The sequence below is a fragment of the Pantherophis guttatus genome, chromosome 1, assembly GCF_059756535.1.
Source record: "Pantherophis guttatus breed Tessera chromosome 1, ASM5975653v1, whole genome shotgun sequence".
Taxonomy (NCBI): domain Eukaryota; kingdom Metazoa; phylum Chordata; class Lepidosauria; order Squamata; family Colubridae; genus Pantherophis; species Pantherophis guttatus.
The window spans coordinates 132,538,428-132,555,889 of record NC_142063.1 but is presented as its reverse complement, the minus strand read 5'-3'; the positions used below and the strand labels follow the sequence as shown (position 1 = coordinate 132,555,889).

At 35.8% G+C, this 17,462-nt stretch overlaps 1 protein-coding gene and 1 long non-coding RNA gene across 10 annotated transcripts in view; one reads left to right on the top strand and one right to left on the bottom strand.

The window, feature by feature from the left end:
- The window catches only part of NCKAP5 (NCK associated protein 5), a 674,857-nt gene that overhangs the window by 422,356 nt on the left and 235,039 nt on the right, over positions 1-17,462 (top strand). For all 9 annotated transcript variants that reach the window (XM_034423812.2, XM_060687933.2, XM_087884207.1 and 6 more), the window contains one exon: positions 275-365. In XM_034423812.2, coding sequence (XP_034279703.2) covers positions 275-365 — 91 coding nt within the window. The remainder of the gene's footprint in view (positions 1-274; positions 366-17,462) is intronic.
- LOC148116566 (uncharacterized) lies at positions 2,075-7,653 on the bottom strand. Its single transcript, XR_015733654.1, has 3 exons — positions 7,573-7,653; positions 2,929-3,189; positions 2,075-2,143 (listed from the first exon to the last, which is right to left on the bottom strand). It is a non-coding gene; the product is annotated as an uncharacterized LOC148116566 (long non-coding RNA).

Below are 17,462 nucleotides of genomic sequence, written 5' to 3'. Positions count from 1 at the left end.
GTACTCAAATAGCATGTTTTTCAGATTTTCACTATCACTAGAATCTTTTTCCCCCTAAGTCTACAGATGTCTTATGTTAGAATTAGTAAGCATAGGCAATAAAGCTATATTGAATTATTTCTTGGCAATATTTATTTGCCTGTATATAAATAAATATGAAATATTCTTTTTAGCATAGTTATTAAGAAATACTTTAAATTGTGTTTGTATAATGAGATATGTTATAGCTTCTGTACTTGCATTAATATCCCTTTTCTTCCTCTTCTCTTTCCAGAATGGAAGAAACAGTGAGGAACCTACTACAAAGTCAAGGATTATCTGAGCCCAATGGAGAAGAATCTGTGCCCATATTAAAATCATATCAGGTAATAATGATTTTCATAGCACTATTTGCAATCTCTTGATAACTGGTAGAACAATTAGAAGATGAAAAACTGTAAACACAGGTGATTTTAAAGTTGCTAAAAATTATCTCTTCTGAATAAGAGACATGCTGTCACATATGTAATGCAGAAAATACTTCTCAGAAAAAGAAGAATCAGGAAATGGTCTGTGTATGAGCTATGGAACCAGAAACTCTAAGGCAGAAGTGCAGTAAAAATAATCGATGGAGAATGTGATTAAAAATGACATTTAAGCTTCTGAAAAATGCTTGGAGCTATCACAGATTCCCCATGCATTGAGTTTGCATGGCAATGAGAATTCTCTGAAACATCTGGAAAAGAGAGGAAGAGAGTTGGGAAGACAGGCAGGTAAAACATTGCAGGCAGATGGACGGATCTTAATTTAATGCTAGGCAAGTATAGATGGTGACTGAGATGATCCTTTTGTTCCCCACTGTAGGGTTATTTTTTCATGCTTTACAAATGCATACTGTATATGTAAGTAAATTGTGTTACGTATAGGTTACGTAAGATATGTTCACATGTGGGTAAGATGTACAAGTGCATTCTCATTTCCTTCATGTGTGTCTGCGTATGTGCATACTATGAAAATATAGTCATGTCTACATTTGCACATACAGTATTTGTGGACAATGAAGAAGATGCTTTGTGCATTTAGGCAAGCAAGCCTACTATTTGTCTTCACATGAATACAAGGGGCATATGTCTGTATAAGGACATGAAGTGCCTTCAAGCATGCACTTGTGTAGATGCATATTTGTGCAGAAGATTCTGAGAAAATGTTTCATGATGTTATCATAATGATAGTATTGATTAATGGATGAGGTCAATGTATTAAAGCCAGTGGTGAAATCCATTTTTTTTTACTACCGGTTCTGTGGGCGTGGCTTGCTGGGCGTGGCAGAGGAAGGATACTGCAAAATCCCCATTCCCTCCCCACTTCTGGGGGAAGGATATTGCAAAATCTCCATTCCCACCCCACTCTGCGGCCAGCCAGAGGTGGTATTTGCTGGTTCTCTGAACTGCTCAAAATTTCCACTACTGGTTCTACAGAACTTGTCAGAATCTGCTGGATTTTACCCCTGATTAAAGCCCTCTTTGATTAAATAAGAAACTTATTAAGTGGGCAGCAGATTGTAATGTGCATAGCAGTAAAGTTACATTACGTGAGTAGCAATTTCATTCCTTTTCTTATTTCATAAAGACTGTCCCTTTTATGACACTCTTTTGTGACCTGTTATCATAAAAAACATGTAGGGCTGTATTTCTTATATGAACATATAAATATATACGCATTCAATTTACTGCAAACTCGTATATGTTTTATTTTTTTAAAAGATATATGTGTTTATTTATCATCAAACCCATAGTCTTAATCAATTGATAAAACTTAGACTGCAGAACTACTTTTTAAAAGTAGTAATACTTTTATTTTTCATCAGTAGGAGAGAGTGTGTGAATTGTGACATTGTCTCTGAAGCCGTATTTGCCACTAGTTAAGGGTATTATATTCAAAAGAAAAAAATAAAGTTGGTAAAAAAAATAATAATTCAGGAAGAAATGAGAAAATAATATTGAGAAAATACCTAACCTGATATCTGTAAATATGTGTGCTTGTTTATATGTCATTGTGTGATGTCATTGTGTCACTTACCATTGGTTAGTACTTACCATTAGTCCCGCCTTCTCTGTATATAAGTTCTTGCTCCTCCCAGATTAGTGCCTGTCTAATTGTGTTCCTGAGGAAGAAAAGAAATAAATATTACTATTACAAGAAAGCCTACAGTCTCTTATATATGGGCCTAACCAGGATAACCAAACTAGCAACAAATTGGTAGCAAGAGGATGGTTTGGTAGGCCCAACCGAACATAAAGATGCAAGACTCACATAACGACAAAAGAAGACCTGCCACCAGATACATAACGAAAAGAATGGCAGCTCAACTAACACCAAACAAAGAAGATGAGGTAAAAAGAAAAATACTAGAATTAATAGAAACAACTACAGCTGAATCAAATCTGCTTGTGAAAATCCGCAGCATAATAAATGACCACGGAACAGCAGCAGATAACGAAAATAACAAACAAGAAAACTGCAAGGTAAGAAATTCAACCCCTGACTTCAAAAATGACACCAAAGATGGCGACAGCTTCCCGCCTTTTTCATGGCAGCCATCTTACCCACCTAATACCTCTAAAATGCCTGACCAATTACTAAAAGAATTCCAAACCTCAAACTACGAAATAAAAAACAAAACCTACCAAGAAGATGATTACCCGAGTCCAAAAACAAATAAAAAACAATTATTTAAACAAAACAAAGCTCAACCTACTGAAGTAGAAATAGACAATGCTATACAGGTGCTAACTGCAGCACTCGGGACTAAACTAACAATACCAAACAAACAACCAGAAAATGAAATAGAAAATTCTAAACTACCATCTACCAAAGGCCAAAAAGAAATAGACTGTCTAAAGAAAGGCCTAGCCACCCGAAGAAAGACAAGCTGGCAATCATACTTACCTACTGAAGAGCAGCTCCCTGAACAACCCGGCTCCATTGGCAATGGCGGCCCGCCTCAAGCTCCACTTACTGACGACCTCAGAGAAGACTCCCCGATGAGCAGAGCAGCACCCCAGGCATTCTTCAGTCACCAGAGGCCCTCCGGAAACAAAGCAGAGCAACAGAAGGCCGTCTGGGACTTCACCTCAGGAGCTGCAGACACAGGAACCTCCCTCATCGACTGCTGGAGAAAAATGAGGACTGAGCATGCCCAGAACGAGCCTGCAAAGAAAGAAGAAGGAAACATAAATACAAGTCAGCGCAACTTAGAGATAAGTAAATACAGACATACATCTACCATACCCAGGCCTTATTGTGAGTATGCTAAGGTCTTAAATCATGGACAGCTACTAAACATGAATAACACCTCACTACACTCAGGGACAATACCTCCAGACTTTATAAAATTGCAATTAGATGGAAGCAACTTAATGGAATGGGATCAGTGTTTACAGATTGTATATATGAAAGAAAATGTTTTATTTTTTATTGATAACCCACCAAATAAGCCTTGGACCTATGAAATAGACTGCCTCCACCACAAAGCATACTATATGTTAATTGTTTCTATTTCCCCAAGTATACTCCCCAGTATAGAGCATAATTTAACTGTATTTGAAGTATATCAAAAATTATTCAGACTGTTCTATAGCAAAAATGTAGCCACTACCACAAAAATCTCTAGGGAATTCTATTCTGCCAAACTAAAACATGATACATCCATGAGTGAGCATATCTTGAATTTAAACGCTGTAAGAGCAGACCTTATTCAAAGGGGAGAAACCATTTCTGACAACACCATGAAAAGCATTATAATTAACTCACTAGATCACAGCTGGGATAACTACATTACACTAATAGATAACCTAAGTATAGAGCAAATTACTTTAGAAAACCTTACCAATAAGCTTATTACTGAAGATAGACTTAGAAGAGAGCGATATACACAACAAAGAGAAGGTAGAAATCAAAGAAGGACTGATTTCAGGGCCAGAGACAGATACCCACATGAATGTCTCACATGTGGATCTGAAAGACATCAGAGTAGAGACTGTCCCAAGAATATAGGATACAGTGACTCATATAAACACAAGGATAGAAGAATACACTTTTTAGACAGAACCTCCCCAGATTACAGGTATAAGAGAAGAGAATCACCACACTCTAGAGAAAGACAAACATACAGAAATAACCCTAGAGAAAATAAGAAAGGATCACTATATGGAATAAGAAATAATAACACTTTGATATCTGATTCACTTAACACCTGGCTCATAGATTCAGGAGCCACATGCCATACAACTCATAATAGAGAAATATTAAGTAACTTCACTGAAAAGAGATATTATATTAAAGTAGCAAACCAAAATAGAGTCCTAGTGAGAGGAATAGGAGACACGCATATAAAAGGTATAGGAAAAATAGAGGGGGTACTATTTGTGCCCGAAATTCCAAATAACATATTGGCAACCCTAAAGTTAAGCATAGACAATGCAATAGAAACCACTTTCAGAGGTGGAAAGGTATTCATGACTAAGAACAACAGAAACATAGGTAAACTATTTACAAATGATGGACTAACATACCTACTGCCACAAGATAACGAACTAGTCTATGCAAACTATCAATTAAGAAACAAAAAACCAAATTCAGATAGCCATGATGAAAATAATGATAAGAATGCATCAAACACTGATACTAATATGTCTGAAAATTTAAACAATGGAAAACCTATTCACGATAATTGTAGTCACTTACTCCACAGAAAGCTAGGACACGCGAGCTTTCCAGTCATACGAAAAATGTTAGAGTGTTCCGAAGATTTAAAAATAAAGAACTGTAAAAATTACTTAGAATGCTCTGTATGCAATTCTTCCAAAATTAAAAACAAGCCAAAACCCAAAAAAGCCACCCGCACCACACAATCAACCTTTCAACTAATTCATATGGATGTAGTAGGCCCATTAAAACCTTCAATTAAATACAAAAAAAGATACTTCCTGACCATAGTCGATGACTATAGTAGATTTGGTTTTGTATACACCCTTAACCACAAAAGTGAGGTTTTCAAAAAATTTAAGGAGTTCTTTAAAATGGTAGAAACACAATACAATACCAAAATCAAACAAATAATGACTGACAGGGGGTCGGAATTCCTATCCAACAAATTTTCAATTTGGCTAAAATCACAAGGAATATTGCACTTTAAATCTTGTCCATTTTCCCCATTCCAAAATGGAGTCTCTGAAAGGAAGAATGGTTTGCTACAAACCATGGTTAAATGTGTGTTAGATGATGCTGGTTTAAACCAGTCATTCTGGGCTGAAGCCCTTAATTATTCCAATTACACTATAAATCGCTTATGGTCCAGTACAATCAATAAGACCCCATACGAACTCATGTATGGAAGGAAACCAAAAATTGGGCATTTACACGTATTTGGTGTATCTGCTGATGTATATGTGCCCTCACAGTTAAGACGCAAAGGAGAGAAAGTATCCAAAAGACTGATATTTATGGGGTACGAATCAGGAACCAAGGGATATCGCTTCATTGATAAAAATAATCACTTCATTGTATCCAGATCTGCCGTGTTTCATGAACACATGAACTGGTCAAAATTACATCTCAATGAAATTTACCCAGAATCAAAAAATATTACACACACGCACGCAAAACATCACACATCAGATACGAACCCCAAATCCACATCTACTAACAGAATCAAATGCCCAGTAATAGTTAATGATGAATGGAAAAAAGGACACCCCACTTTGAAAGTAGATCAATTAACCGAAAAAGAAGCTAAGTATATGCATAGCGATGAACATCCCCAGAATAGGCCCATTAGATCCAATAGGGGCATAATTCCTAAAAGATTAGATGATTACGTACTGTCTATCCAAGCTAAACACCTGACTCCTAACACATATGATGACATACTTAAGCTACCCCTAGAAGAAAAAAGTAAGTGGGAGGAAGCAATGAAAAAAGAGATGGACAGTTTGAGAGAACTAAATGTATATACACCAACAGACCTGCCCACTGAGAAATCCCCTATTGGCACTAGGTGGATCTATAAAATCAAGGAGCTAGAGGATGGTAAATTCCTATACAAAGCCAGGTTGGTGGCTCAAGGCTTTGCCCAAAGATTTCCGGATGACTATGAAGACACTTACTCCCCAACCGTTAGATCAGAAAGCGTGAAAACAGCACTAGTGTTAGCTTCTATCTTAAATCTGGAAGTATATCAATTTGACGTGCAGACAGCCTATCTGCACGCTGATCTAGATAAAGAAATTTATGTGAAAGCACCCCCAGGAAAGGATACAAAAAAGGGAGAAATTTGGCTATTAAACAAGAGCCTTTATGGACTAAAACAGTCCGGTAAGCGGTGGTATGAGTGCTTATCAAAGATACTTAAAAATATGGGTTTTGTAGCTACTTCATCTGATTTTTGTTTTTTCACAAAAAAAAATAATGATTCTATTGAATATGTTTTGATTTATGTTGATGATATATTGTATTTTGGACACGACAAAATTAAATGTGATAATTTCGCTGAACAACTAGGCAAAAATTTCAACTTAAAAATATTAGGAAAGGTAAATAAGTATCTAGGAGTCCAAATTGACAAAACAGATAAGGGGTTCAAATTATCTCAGAAAGACAAGATTATGGAACTCATACAAAAATGTAATTTAATTAATTCAAAAATTTGTGATACTCCTATGTCAACTGATTTTTATAGGAATGTGTATAATGAGTACGAACCATTCAAGGATAACACGTTATATCGATCAATTATTGGGTCCTTATTATACATATCTAATTGGACCAGGCCTGATATCACCCTTGCTGTAAATTTGTTGTCAAGACATGTAAGCAATCCTAACTCATACCACTGGGAAGGAATTAAGAGGATTCTAAAATATCTAAAGTCTAGCATTGATATGTGCTTATTCTTAGAACCATTCATTTCTGAAAAACCAACTTTGACCTGCTACGCTGATGCTGATTGGGCTACTGATTCAAAAACCAGAAAAAGTACTTCTGGATATGTTTTTCTTATAAATGGCTGTGCGGTGCACTGGTACACAGGCAAACAGAATTTAATTGCCACTTCCACAGCGGAAGCCGAATATGTTTGTTTATCCAAAGCGGTCAACAATCTAACTTGGTTCGATGACTTGTTAACCAATGTGTGGGATGAACCTGTTTATCCAATTATTATCAATGAGGACAATAAGGCAGCAATTGATATATCAGCTTCCGAAGCAATAGGTCAACGATCTCGACATATCGATATAAAATATAAACATGTAAGACAACTGTCAAGTATAGGATTTATTAAAGCTATCCATTGCAATACTAGTGAACAAATTGCTGATATCCTCACTAAGCCATTGCCAACCAAACAACATATGTATTTGACTTCCAAACTTGATGTGCATATATAATCTTAATAACCCACCATTAGTTAGGTATTTTAGAGGGGGATTTGTTACAGATGAAAATACCTAACCTGATATCTGTAAATATGTGTGCTTGTTTATATGTCATTGTGTGATGTCATTGTGTCACTTACCATTGGTTAGTACTTACCATTAGCCCCGCCTTCTCTGTATATAAGTTCTTGCTCCTCCCAGATTAGTGCCTGTCTAATTGTGTTCCTGAGGAAGAAAAGAAATAAATATTACTATTACAAGAAAGCCTACAGTCTCTTATATATGGGCCTAACCAGGATAACCAAACTAGCAACAAAGTATAGATGGTGACTGAGATGATCCTTTTGTTCCCCACTGTAGGGTTATTTTTTCATGCTTTACAAATGCATACTGTATATGTAAGTAAATTGTGTTACGTATAGGTTACGTAAGATATGTTCACATGTGGGTAAGATGTACAAGTGCATTCTCATTTCCTTCATGTGTGTCTGCGTATGTGCATACTATGAAAATATAGTCATGTCTACATTTGCACATACAGTATTTGTGGACAATGAAGAAGATGCTTTGTGCATTTAGGCAAGCAAGCCTACTATTTGTCTTCACATGAATACAAGGGGCATATGTCTGTATAAGGACATGAAGTGCCTTCAAGCATGCACTTGTGTAGATGCATATTTGTGCAGAAGATTCTGAGAAAATGTTTCATGATGTTATCATAATGATAGTATTGATTAATGGATGAGGTCAATGTATTAAAGCCAGTGGTGAAATCCATTTTTTTTTACTACCGGTTCTGTGGGCGTGGCTTGCTGGGCGTGGCAGAGGAAGGATACTGCAAAATCCCCATTCCCTCCCCGCTTCTGGGGGAAGGATATTGCAAAATCTCCATTCCCACCCCACTCTGCGGCCAGCCAGAGGTGGTATTTGCTGGTTCTCTGAACTGCTCAAAATTTCCACTACTGGTTCTACAGAACTTGTCAGAATCTGCTGGATTTTACCCCTGATTAAAGCCCTCTTTGATTAAATAAGAAACTTATTAAGTGGGCAGCAGATTGTAATGTGCATAGCAGTAAAGTTACATTACGTGAGTAGCAATTTCATTCCTTTTCTTATTTCATAAAGACTGTCCCTTTTATGACACTCTTTTGTGACCTGTTATCATAAAAAACATGTAGGGCTGTATTTCTTATATGAACATATAAATATATACGCATTCAATTTACTGCAAACTCGTATATGTTTTATTTTTTTAAAAGATATATGTGTTTATTTATCATCAAACCCATAGTCTTAATCAATTGATAAAACTTAGACTGCAGAACTACTTTTTAAAAGTAGTAATACTTTTATTTTTCATCAGTAGGAGAGAGTGTGTGAATTGTGACATTGTCTCTGAAGCCGTATTTGCCACTAGTTAAGGGTATTATATTCAAAAGAAAAAAATAAAGTTGGTAAAAAAAATAATAATTCAGGAAGAAATGAGAAAATAATATTGAGAATAATTATTTTGATTATGGGGTTTATGAAATATGAAACAATTTCATATTTCAAGGGACTATGGTAAGTTGTTTTAACGGTGTGCAACGTGTTCAAGGTAATATTTTGGTAATCATAAAAGCTTCTTCTTTGCGGTAAACACTTTGATCTATTGACTACTGCCTTCATATTTGTCTTTTCTTTCTTAAACCTAATTATTGTTTAGGGATGTATAAGACAGCTCTGATTACAATATCAATATGCCTGTCTCCCGAATAAATACTGGTGCTAATGAACTTTAAATGTTGCCCAGTACACATGTCAATGGAACAATAATCAAAGGAACAGCAGAACATACATGCATTATTGTAAAATTGTCAAGATCTTTTTTCCAGACAGAGGTAATTTATCTTATTTTATATAAAATATTTTAATATCATACTGACACAAAGACACTGACTGTTTTTAGTTGCACTGATTTGGTTTAATGGCATATTCAAAAATAAAATAAACAACAATGACTTTAGACAAGAGGTGTTCAGGAATGTTCCAACAACTATTTCCCTGATCAGATTTTTATTTTAAATACTATCAACTATTGACTACATGAATTGACTCTAGAATATATTATTAAGAGTGTTGCAAAATGAGTACAGTCCATAGGTCTAAATTAGAAAGTATGATGTGAACCACCTCATGATGGAAACTCTTGGTGTCATTGTGTGGTACACAAAGCCTTCACAACTATTGCACACCACAAGACATTAGTACCACACACTTCTCCACAATTCATCTTGTTTGCTGTCCAAAACAATAAATTAATGTACTGTGGTTAAAAAAACAAATGTATTTGTATGTATGTTTGGGGACATACAAGAAGGGTCCACAAATTACACCAAAATATTTCTAGCAGTCAGAAAAATGCAATAAAAATCTAATAGCACGTGCAGAGTGACTTCCGTTTTCCACTAAATAGCATATTGTCTTTCTTCATAGCTAAGGGTAACATGTAATGGCATTTACTTACTTACTTACTTACTTACTTACTTACTTACTTACTTACTTACTTAGTATAGCAACATTGAACTTTTGTCCATTTAACAGTTATTTAAATTCCTTATACTACTTTAGGATTCAATTCTCTCCCCTCTAAACTTCTATATGAATGCTGAGTGAGGTTATTTTTCAGCATAGGATAATAACTCCACTGTACATCTCTACAGGTTATACTACAGGTTTCAGCAGTGATACTATTGAAGTTCTTTCCCAGTGCCTGGAGACTCTAGGAGTCTCTGTAAGGAGGAATTGGCTTTGGCTAAAACCTGACTAGATTGTATGGTTATAGTTTTAGGGCCTCCAGCATGTAGTAGTTTTCTATCATTAATTGGGCATGGGGGTCACATTTCCCCAAACATGTAATCTGTGAGTGCTTCTCGATTCACACTTCCTGCTCAAGGAGTAAATGGCAGCCATGGCCAGGAGAACCTTCACATTATGTGTGCCATTTCCAGGTCAGAAGGTAAAGCTCATAGTCATTCACACCTTTTGTCATCTTCCACTTGGACTATTCAACATATCCTATATGGGACTACTCTTGAAGAACATAGAAACTGCAGCTGGTCCAGAATGCAGTGATACAGAGAATAATATTACAATCATTGATAACAGCTGCAATATGAGTTTTATTGGCTATCAAAAGGCTTCTAGGTATAATTCGAGCCCTTTCTGGCGTTAGGCCAAGTTAACTCTGGGACCACCTATCTCTATTGGTTTCTACTCATCTCACCAGGCCTGGCAGTCTCCAAGCCCTCTGGGTGAAGCAGTCTCATCTGGTTCACCTTAGGAAGCATGCCTTCACTGTCATGGCCTGCCTTATCAAACATGAGATATACAGACAGCTACTTTTCTTCTGGCCTTTCAGAAGGCTGTGAAGATAAGCCCCTTATCTTCATCCAACATTCCCTTGGATGTTGAGATGGGGATGTCAATTAACTTGAACTCTGATTGTGTGAATGTGTCAATTTGGATTTTGTTTGGTTTTGTTTAAACTGGATGTTTATATGTTGTTTGCTGCATAATGTTTTGTTATAGATAGCTGGATGATCATAGACATTTGGTAAATAAATAAGCAAGCAAACAAATGTTCTGGAACAATTAAAACATACATTTTGTTGTATATATGTACAATGACAATAAAGCTTATTATCTCTTTTATTCATTAAAGATGAAACTCAATCAACTGATCATTTAAAAATGTGTCACAAATACCCTTGACTCGTGCTAATGGTTGATACGGTTTGCTGCCAGCATTCTAAGTATCAACCAAATATCTTCTTAAAATATATGATGTTCTGAGTAGCGCACAGTTTTTTGCAGTTCCTCTGGTGTTATTGCAGGAAGCTGCAATTTCTTGATGCGTTTTGTAAAATTCTTGGATATGGTACCAAGTGCCCCGATGACAATGGGTAACACTGTGACATGTTTCATCCATAGCCATGTAGTTTCGATGGCCAGGTCGCAATATTTCGTGATTTTTTTCCAGTTTTTTTTTTCTTCAACTCTGGTGCCTCCTGGTACAGCAATATCAATAAACTGTATGCTTTGGCTCTCGACAACCGTGATATCTGGCGTGTTATGTTCCAAATGACGATCCGTCTGTATTCGAAAGTCCCACAAGCTCTTCACTGTCTCATTTTCGGTAACTTTTTCCACTTTGTGCTCCCATGACTTTTCGGATACAGGTATGTCGTATTTTTTACATAATGACCAGTGGATTAATTTAGCAACTTGATCATGTCTAGCTTTGTAATCAGTATGCGCGATTTTGCTGCATTCACATATTAAGTTTGTAACAGTTTTAACTTTGTCGTTGCAAAGTCGGCAGTTTGGATTGTCAGTAGATTTTTGTATCTTTGCTTTCATGGCATTAAAGGTTGTTGTTGTTGTTGTTGTTATACATAAAAACCCACTAAATAAAAGAATTCTGAAACAATAAAATCAGCAGCTGGAATAAAATGTTTCTAAGGAATGCTGATATTGATTCAAATGCCTAGAAAAATAAGAACATCTTTCTCTAGCATTGAAAACATAACTCAATTGGTATCAGGTATATCTCATGGCCATTCCCAGAGTTACTTATTGCCCTCAGGGTGGAAAACACTAAAAATTAAAATGTCTCAGTACCTAATATACTCAGAAACGTTTCTTTTCAAAACTGAAACTATTTTTCCCTTTCCTTTTGACTTTCCTATAGACCTTTCCTAGTATAAAAACTCTGTTTTCACAATCCAGCCCCCTGAATTTTTTTTTTTCTTCAGAAAAGCAAAATCAGTGTGCAGAGAAAATAGAAAATACAGTTGACCTTTGCTGGTTTTGCCAGCAAAGGCAGAAAAAAACTATTGCAATTGGAATTTGGGAATGTAGGCCAGGTTACAAAAGGATATCCAAACGGAAGGAATTGGGAGCTAAAATAGAGAAAAACAGAGAAATTGCTTTCTGTCTGTGTTATTCAACTTTTCTCTGCTGCTCCAGTGTTCTCAGGTGTGGCTATGGGTCTAGTAGAAGTAGCAACTCTTGTCATAGAGCACATTTGCAACCTATGAATTCTTAGCTACAGTGTTATTTGGAAGGTCTTCCTGGCAAAAACAATTTCTTGTTGTTCTGGTCCATATTTCCCTATTAAACTGAACCCACCACAGCCTTTAGCCTCTTCATAACATTTCCACCTGAAATATAAAGACAATTGTAAAAAATGGAGCTCAATGAAAATATATTAATTAAAAAGTTTTTCAAGTTCCATTATGAATGTGTAAAATGTCTTCTTTGGAAAGGTTTGATGTAATATGCACAGTTTTTTTTAATTAAAAATGAATAAATTTCAAGTTAAAATGGAAGGGATGTAAATCAGCTTGCTATTAGATTTGAATTCAATAAGTGTACACTTTCAGTTGCAAAAATACATGGAAGTAAAAATAATTAATTTGCATACTTCTGCTTCATAATTATAACTGTCAGACCCAATGACTTTGAATGTAGATTGGAAGGTAAAATATTTATATTTGCAAATAAATATACAAGAAAATATAAACAAGAGTTATGGGGTACTGTAAACATTTGATTCATGTAATATTTCATTGTTGAAGAAATATTGAGAAGAAGAAATTAGATGGAAGTGCCTAAGGGTACTTTGAAAGTTGGCATTTTACATTGGTAAATCTGGATAAATCTAAATTGAATTTGATCTTAAACATCAGATGTGGCACTAGTGTTAAATTATACAATAAAAACTTTTAAAGGTAGGCTAGGCTTGCCGATTTCCAGATATGTAAAGACTTCATCTCACAAAATTCCCAGCCAGCACAATAAAAATTGACTTATATTTCAAAACCTAGCAGCTACATCAAAGATAATTGAGAGGCAGCTGAAGAAAATACTTATATGGATAACCTCTTTGGGCTGGAAATGATTGTGGCTTTCAAGCCACAATCTTCTACCTCCTAAAGGCTCCAAAGATTATATTATCAAAAGCTAATACATTCAAATAAATAAATAAGTTTATGACAAATGATGACATAATTGGAAGGGGCACAACATCAGTGGTAAAGCCTCGTTTAAAGTCTCCTTTCCTTTCCCTTTTGTTAATTGTGAGAGTATGAAGCCTCATAGAGACAAATCTTTCCTATTTCCACCCAGGGAAAAAACCTCAAATCTTCTAAAAATAGTCTGAGATGCTTGAGTTGATTTCAGATGGGAGCAATTTTTTGAGGGCATAAATTAAAGTAGTTTCCCTCCTTCCAGTTTCATTTCTGCCTTTGTTTTTCAGAAATAGAAAAGCAACAATTGCACTATTGAAAATTAGCTGCATTTTTTGTGAGTTCTGGCAGTATGGTATTGGGATGGTAGGTGCAGGCAGTAGTCTGTTGATTGCCCATCTCTACTTTAGAAAATATAATCTAAGCTTTCTCTGCTTGCTCCTTTTAACCACTGTGGTGGCACAGTGGTTAAAATGCTGCAGGCGACTTGTGCTAACTGCCAGCTGCCAGCAGTTCAGCAGTTCGATTCTCACCAGCTCATGTTGACTCAACCTTCTATCCTTTCAAGGTTGGTAAAATGAGAACCCAGATGGTGTTGGGGCAATATGCTGACTCTGTAAACTGCTTAGAGTGGGCTGTAAAGCACTATGAAGTGATATATAAGTCTAACTGCTATTGCTATAAGACAAGTTTCTGGTAATTAAAAGGTCACTATGATCTTCTAAATTTGGGCATTCCCAAAATCTGGAAGAACTGAAATATGAGGCCAAAAAATATAAATGTAAAATACATATAGGCAGTCTTCATCTTAATACCACAACTGAGCCCAAAATTTTTATTGCTAAGTGAGACAGTTGTTAAGTGAATTTTGTCCTATTTTACAACTTTTCTTGTCATAGATGTTAAGTGAATCACTGTAGTTGTTAAGTTAGTATCACGGTTGTTAAATGAATCTGTCTTCCCCATTGACTTTGCTTGTCAGAAGGTTGCAAAAGGTGATCACATGATCCTGGGTCGCTGCATAAGTATAAGTCAATTGCCAAGCATCCGAATTTTGCTCACATGACCATGGGGGATGATTCGATGGTGATAAGTGTGAAAAACAGTCATAAGTTACTTTTTTCAGTAACTTCAATCATTAAATCAACAGTTGTAAGTCAAGGATTGCCTATACTTTTTTTAAAAAAAAAACACTTGTTTAAAATTTCAGAAGTTCATATATGGTATAGTATCAGCTCCAAGTGATACTTGTGATTGAATTTTGTTGATTTAAGTCATAAATTTTATTCTCTCCAAAAAGATGCCGAAAGGCATAAATCTGAGGCAGCAGTAATAAAGTAGGATTCCAGTCTGAACTGCAGAAGGGCAGAGATGGCAGTTGAGAACAGTGCTTAATAATAGAATCTTATGCATCATTACTTCAAAGTAACTGCTCCTAAGTTATTTAGGATTTTCTTCCCAGGTAGATATGACTGAATTCAGATATAATGAATAAACAAGAAGTGCTTCCAGTGCCATCAAATGTATTTGGAGCCTGGAAACACATTGCTTACTCAGCTGATAATTGGGTAATGAAGAAAAAGAAAAATAATTCCATCAGAGTTCCTACACATTATTTCAACTCAGCATTTTTCCTGGAATAATATCATATAATAATGTCTGTAGTGTGAAGTGTAATGCTTATATGCCTCTCTCAATATCACATCCTTTTTTAGTTTCAGCACTAATTTCAGACTTGAGAAAGGTTGAGGACAGAGCCACTACTGTTCAATAATGAATGAAAGATTTACTGCATTGGTAAAAATACCATTTTTCTTTAAATGGGTATGTTGCAGCAGAGTTACAAGATTGAAACTGGAAACGCTACTAGGCCTTTTCCCCTCACTTTCTGACTTCTCACTCTTATGCCCTGAATTTTTTGCAGCAAAATCCCCAGTGCAAACTAAGAAACTAATTCCGAATATTATAGATCCTACAGTACATGGTTTTTCCCACTGCTCTAAGTTGATAGTCCTGGCAAACATGAAAGAAAGCAAGCAGAAAAGAATGAGAGATTTAGGGGAAGGAAGGATATGGAATTGAACATTGAAGAATGACTTTGGCCAGTAAGAACTTAACCAAGTTAGGACAGAAACTAGGTCCAAAATGATTTTGCAGCCTTCCTTCCTTCCTTTCATCCCCTTTATCTGATAAAGAAATCAACAGAATAAAGTTTGCAACTTTGCCTTATTTTTCTATAAGAAAAATCAGTAGAGATTTCCAGAAAAGAAATAAAGAAGACAGACAGCTGGGTGAAGATATCTCCTCAGCATGAAACTTTATTGCATCAAATTGTGGAATGTCAATGCAGTTGGTTCTCCCATAGTATATAGGATATGCACAAAAAAGTAATGTAAGAAAAATGCTTTTAAACTCAACATATGTTTTCAGAAAACGTAAAGCTATGGTGAGTGTGTAGGGGTGGTGATTTCCATGCCAATAAGCCAGTGATGAAATCCAATTTTTTTTTTTACTACCAGTTCTGAGGGTGTGGCTTTGTGGGCATGGCTTTGTGAGCATGGCAGGGGAAGGATACTGCAAAATTTCCATTCCCACCCCACTCCAGGGGAAGGATACTGTAAAATCCCTATTCCCTCCTCACTCCTGGGGGAAGGATATTGCAAAATCTCCATTCCCAACCCACTCTGGGGCCAGCCAGAGGTGGTATTTGCTGGTTCTCCAAACTGCTCAAAATTTCCGCTACCGGTTCTGCAGAACCTGTCAGAACCTGCTGGATTTCACCCCTGCAATAAGCTCTAAAGTGGCATCTTGATTCATAAAACAACTGACTATATTGTCCCTTTGTATTACAAAGATTGTATTACAGTCTTTTCATTTTTTAAAAAACAAAAGTAGTGACATTTTCAGGCAGATTACCTCTGATAAAGAAATGAACCCTGCCAAATTTTAAATATTTAGGAGTGCTTTCTGAATTTGATTTTTTTAAAAAAAACAGTCATGACTATAACATTTAAAAACTCTTAATAGAATGAAATTCCCTTATGTGGTTTTGAAACCAGTTTCTCCACTCCTGTGTTGCTTCTGGCTGCCAGTGTTTATGCAGATATTGCCCAATGCAGAAGGCTGAGGTCTTGTTCCTTCTGCCCTGTCAGCCAGACTAATGTTGCTTACAAGGTGATAAAACATTAAATATCAGTTTTCTGGGAACAGGCAGTAGGAGCCACACACTGATTAGGTAGCCACGATGAAAGATGTTTCCTATTTAGCCATTTCCAAAATTGGTACTATAACTTCTGGGTAGACATTTGGTCCCAAATTACAATTAAATTACATCTTTTGGGACATCTTTGATTATTTCATTCTGCATTTCTCCTCCAAAACAGTGTAGCCAATGTAAAACGTTGGTGTTTTTAGGAAAAGAGCAGTTAGCTTCTTTCAGTCTCTTTGAAAGAGTCTGCTGTGATCAAAAGTTCAGGTATTGTTTGGAGTAGATGCATAGTAGATGCATATTAGTAACTATAGTATGTCCTAGATTAGAATGAAACTGGAACATGAATATTGTGACATAATGGGAGGAGGGATCAGTATGTGGTATTATATATGAAATAACTTTTTAGAAAGGCAAATTAAATTTCTTTTAGGTCAAGATCATTAACCTTCAAATAACATTCCAGGGCTACAATTTGTGGATTAAAAATTGATTCATAAATTTAATTACATAATAAATATGTAATTAGAATTAAATACAATTAAATTGTAAGTAATGTAATTACTGTGAATGTATGTGATGATTTTCAACATCTTCCATAATGTTTGAAGGAGCTCTGGGGTTGTTTTGGGAACGTATGTGGTGCCCTGACTTCAGTTTTAATCACATTTTCTTCTAGATTCATGGTTAGCTTCATTTACAAAAATAACAGATGACAGCAGGAGTTCTCTTTGTTTCCCCCAAAACCAGGGTGATTGTTGTTTTAAGTGAGGATTATTGAATTAGAGTATAGTGAACTGATATTGCAACCCTACATGGTTAATAATA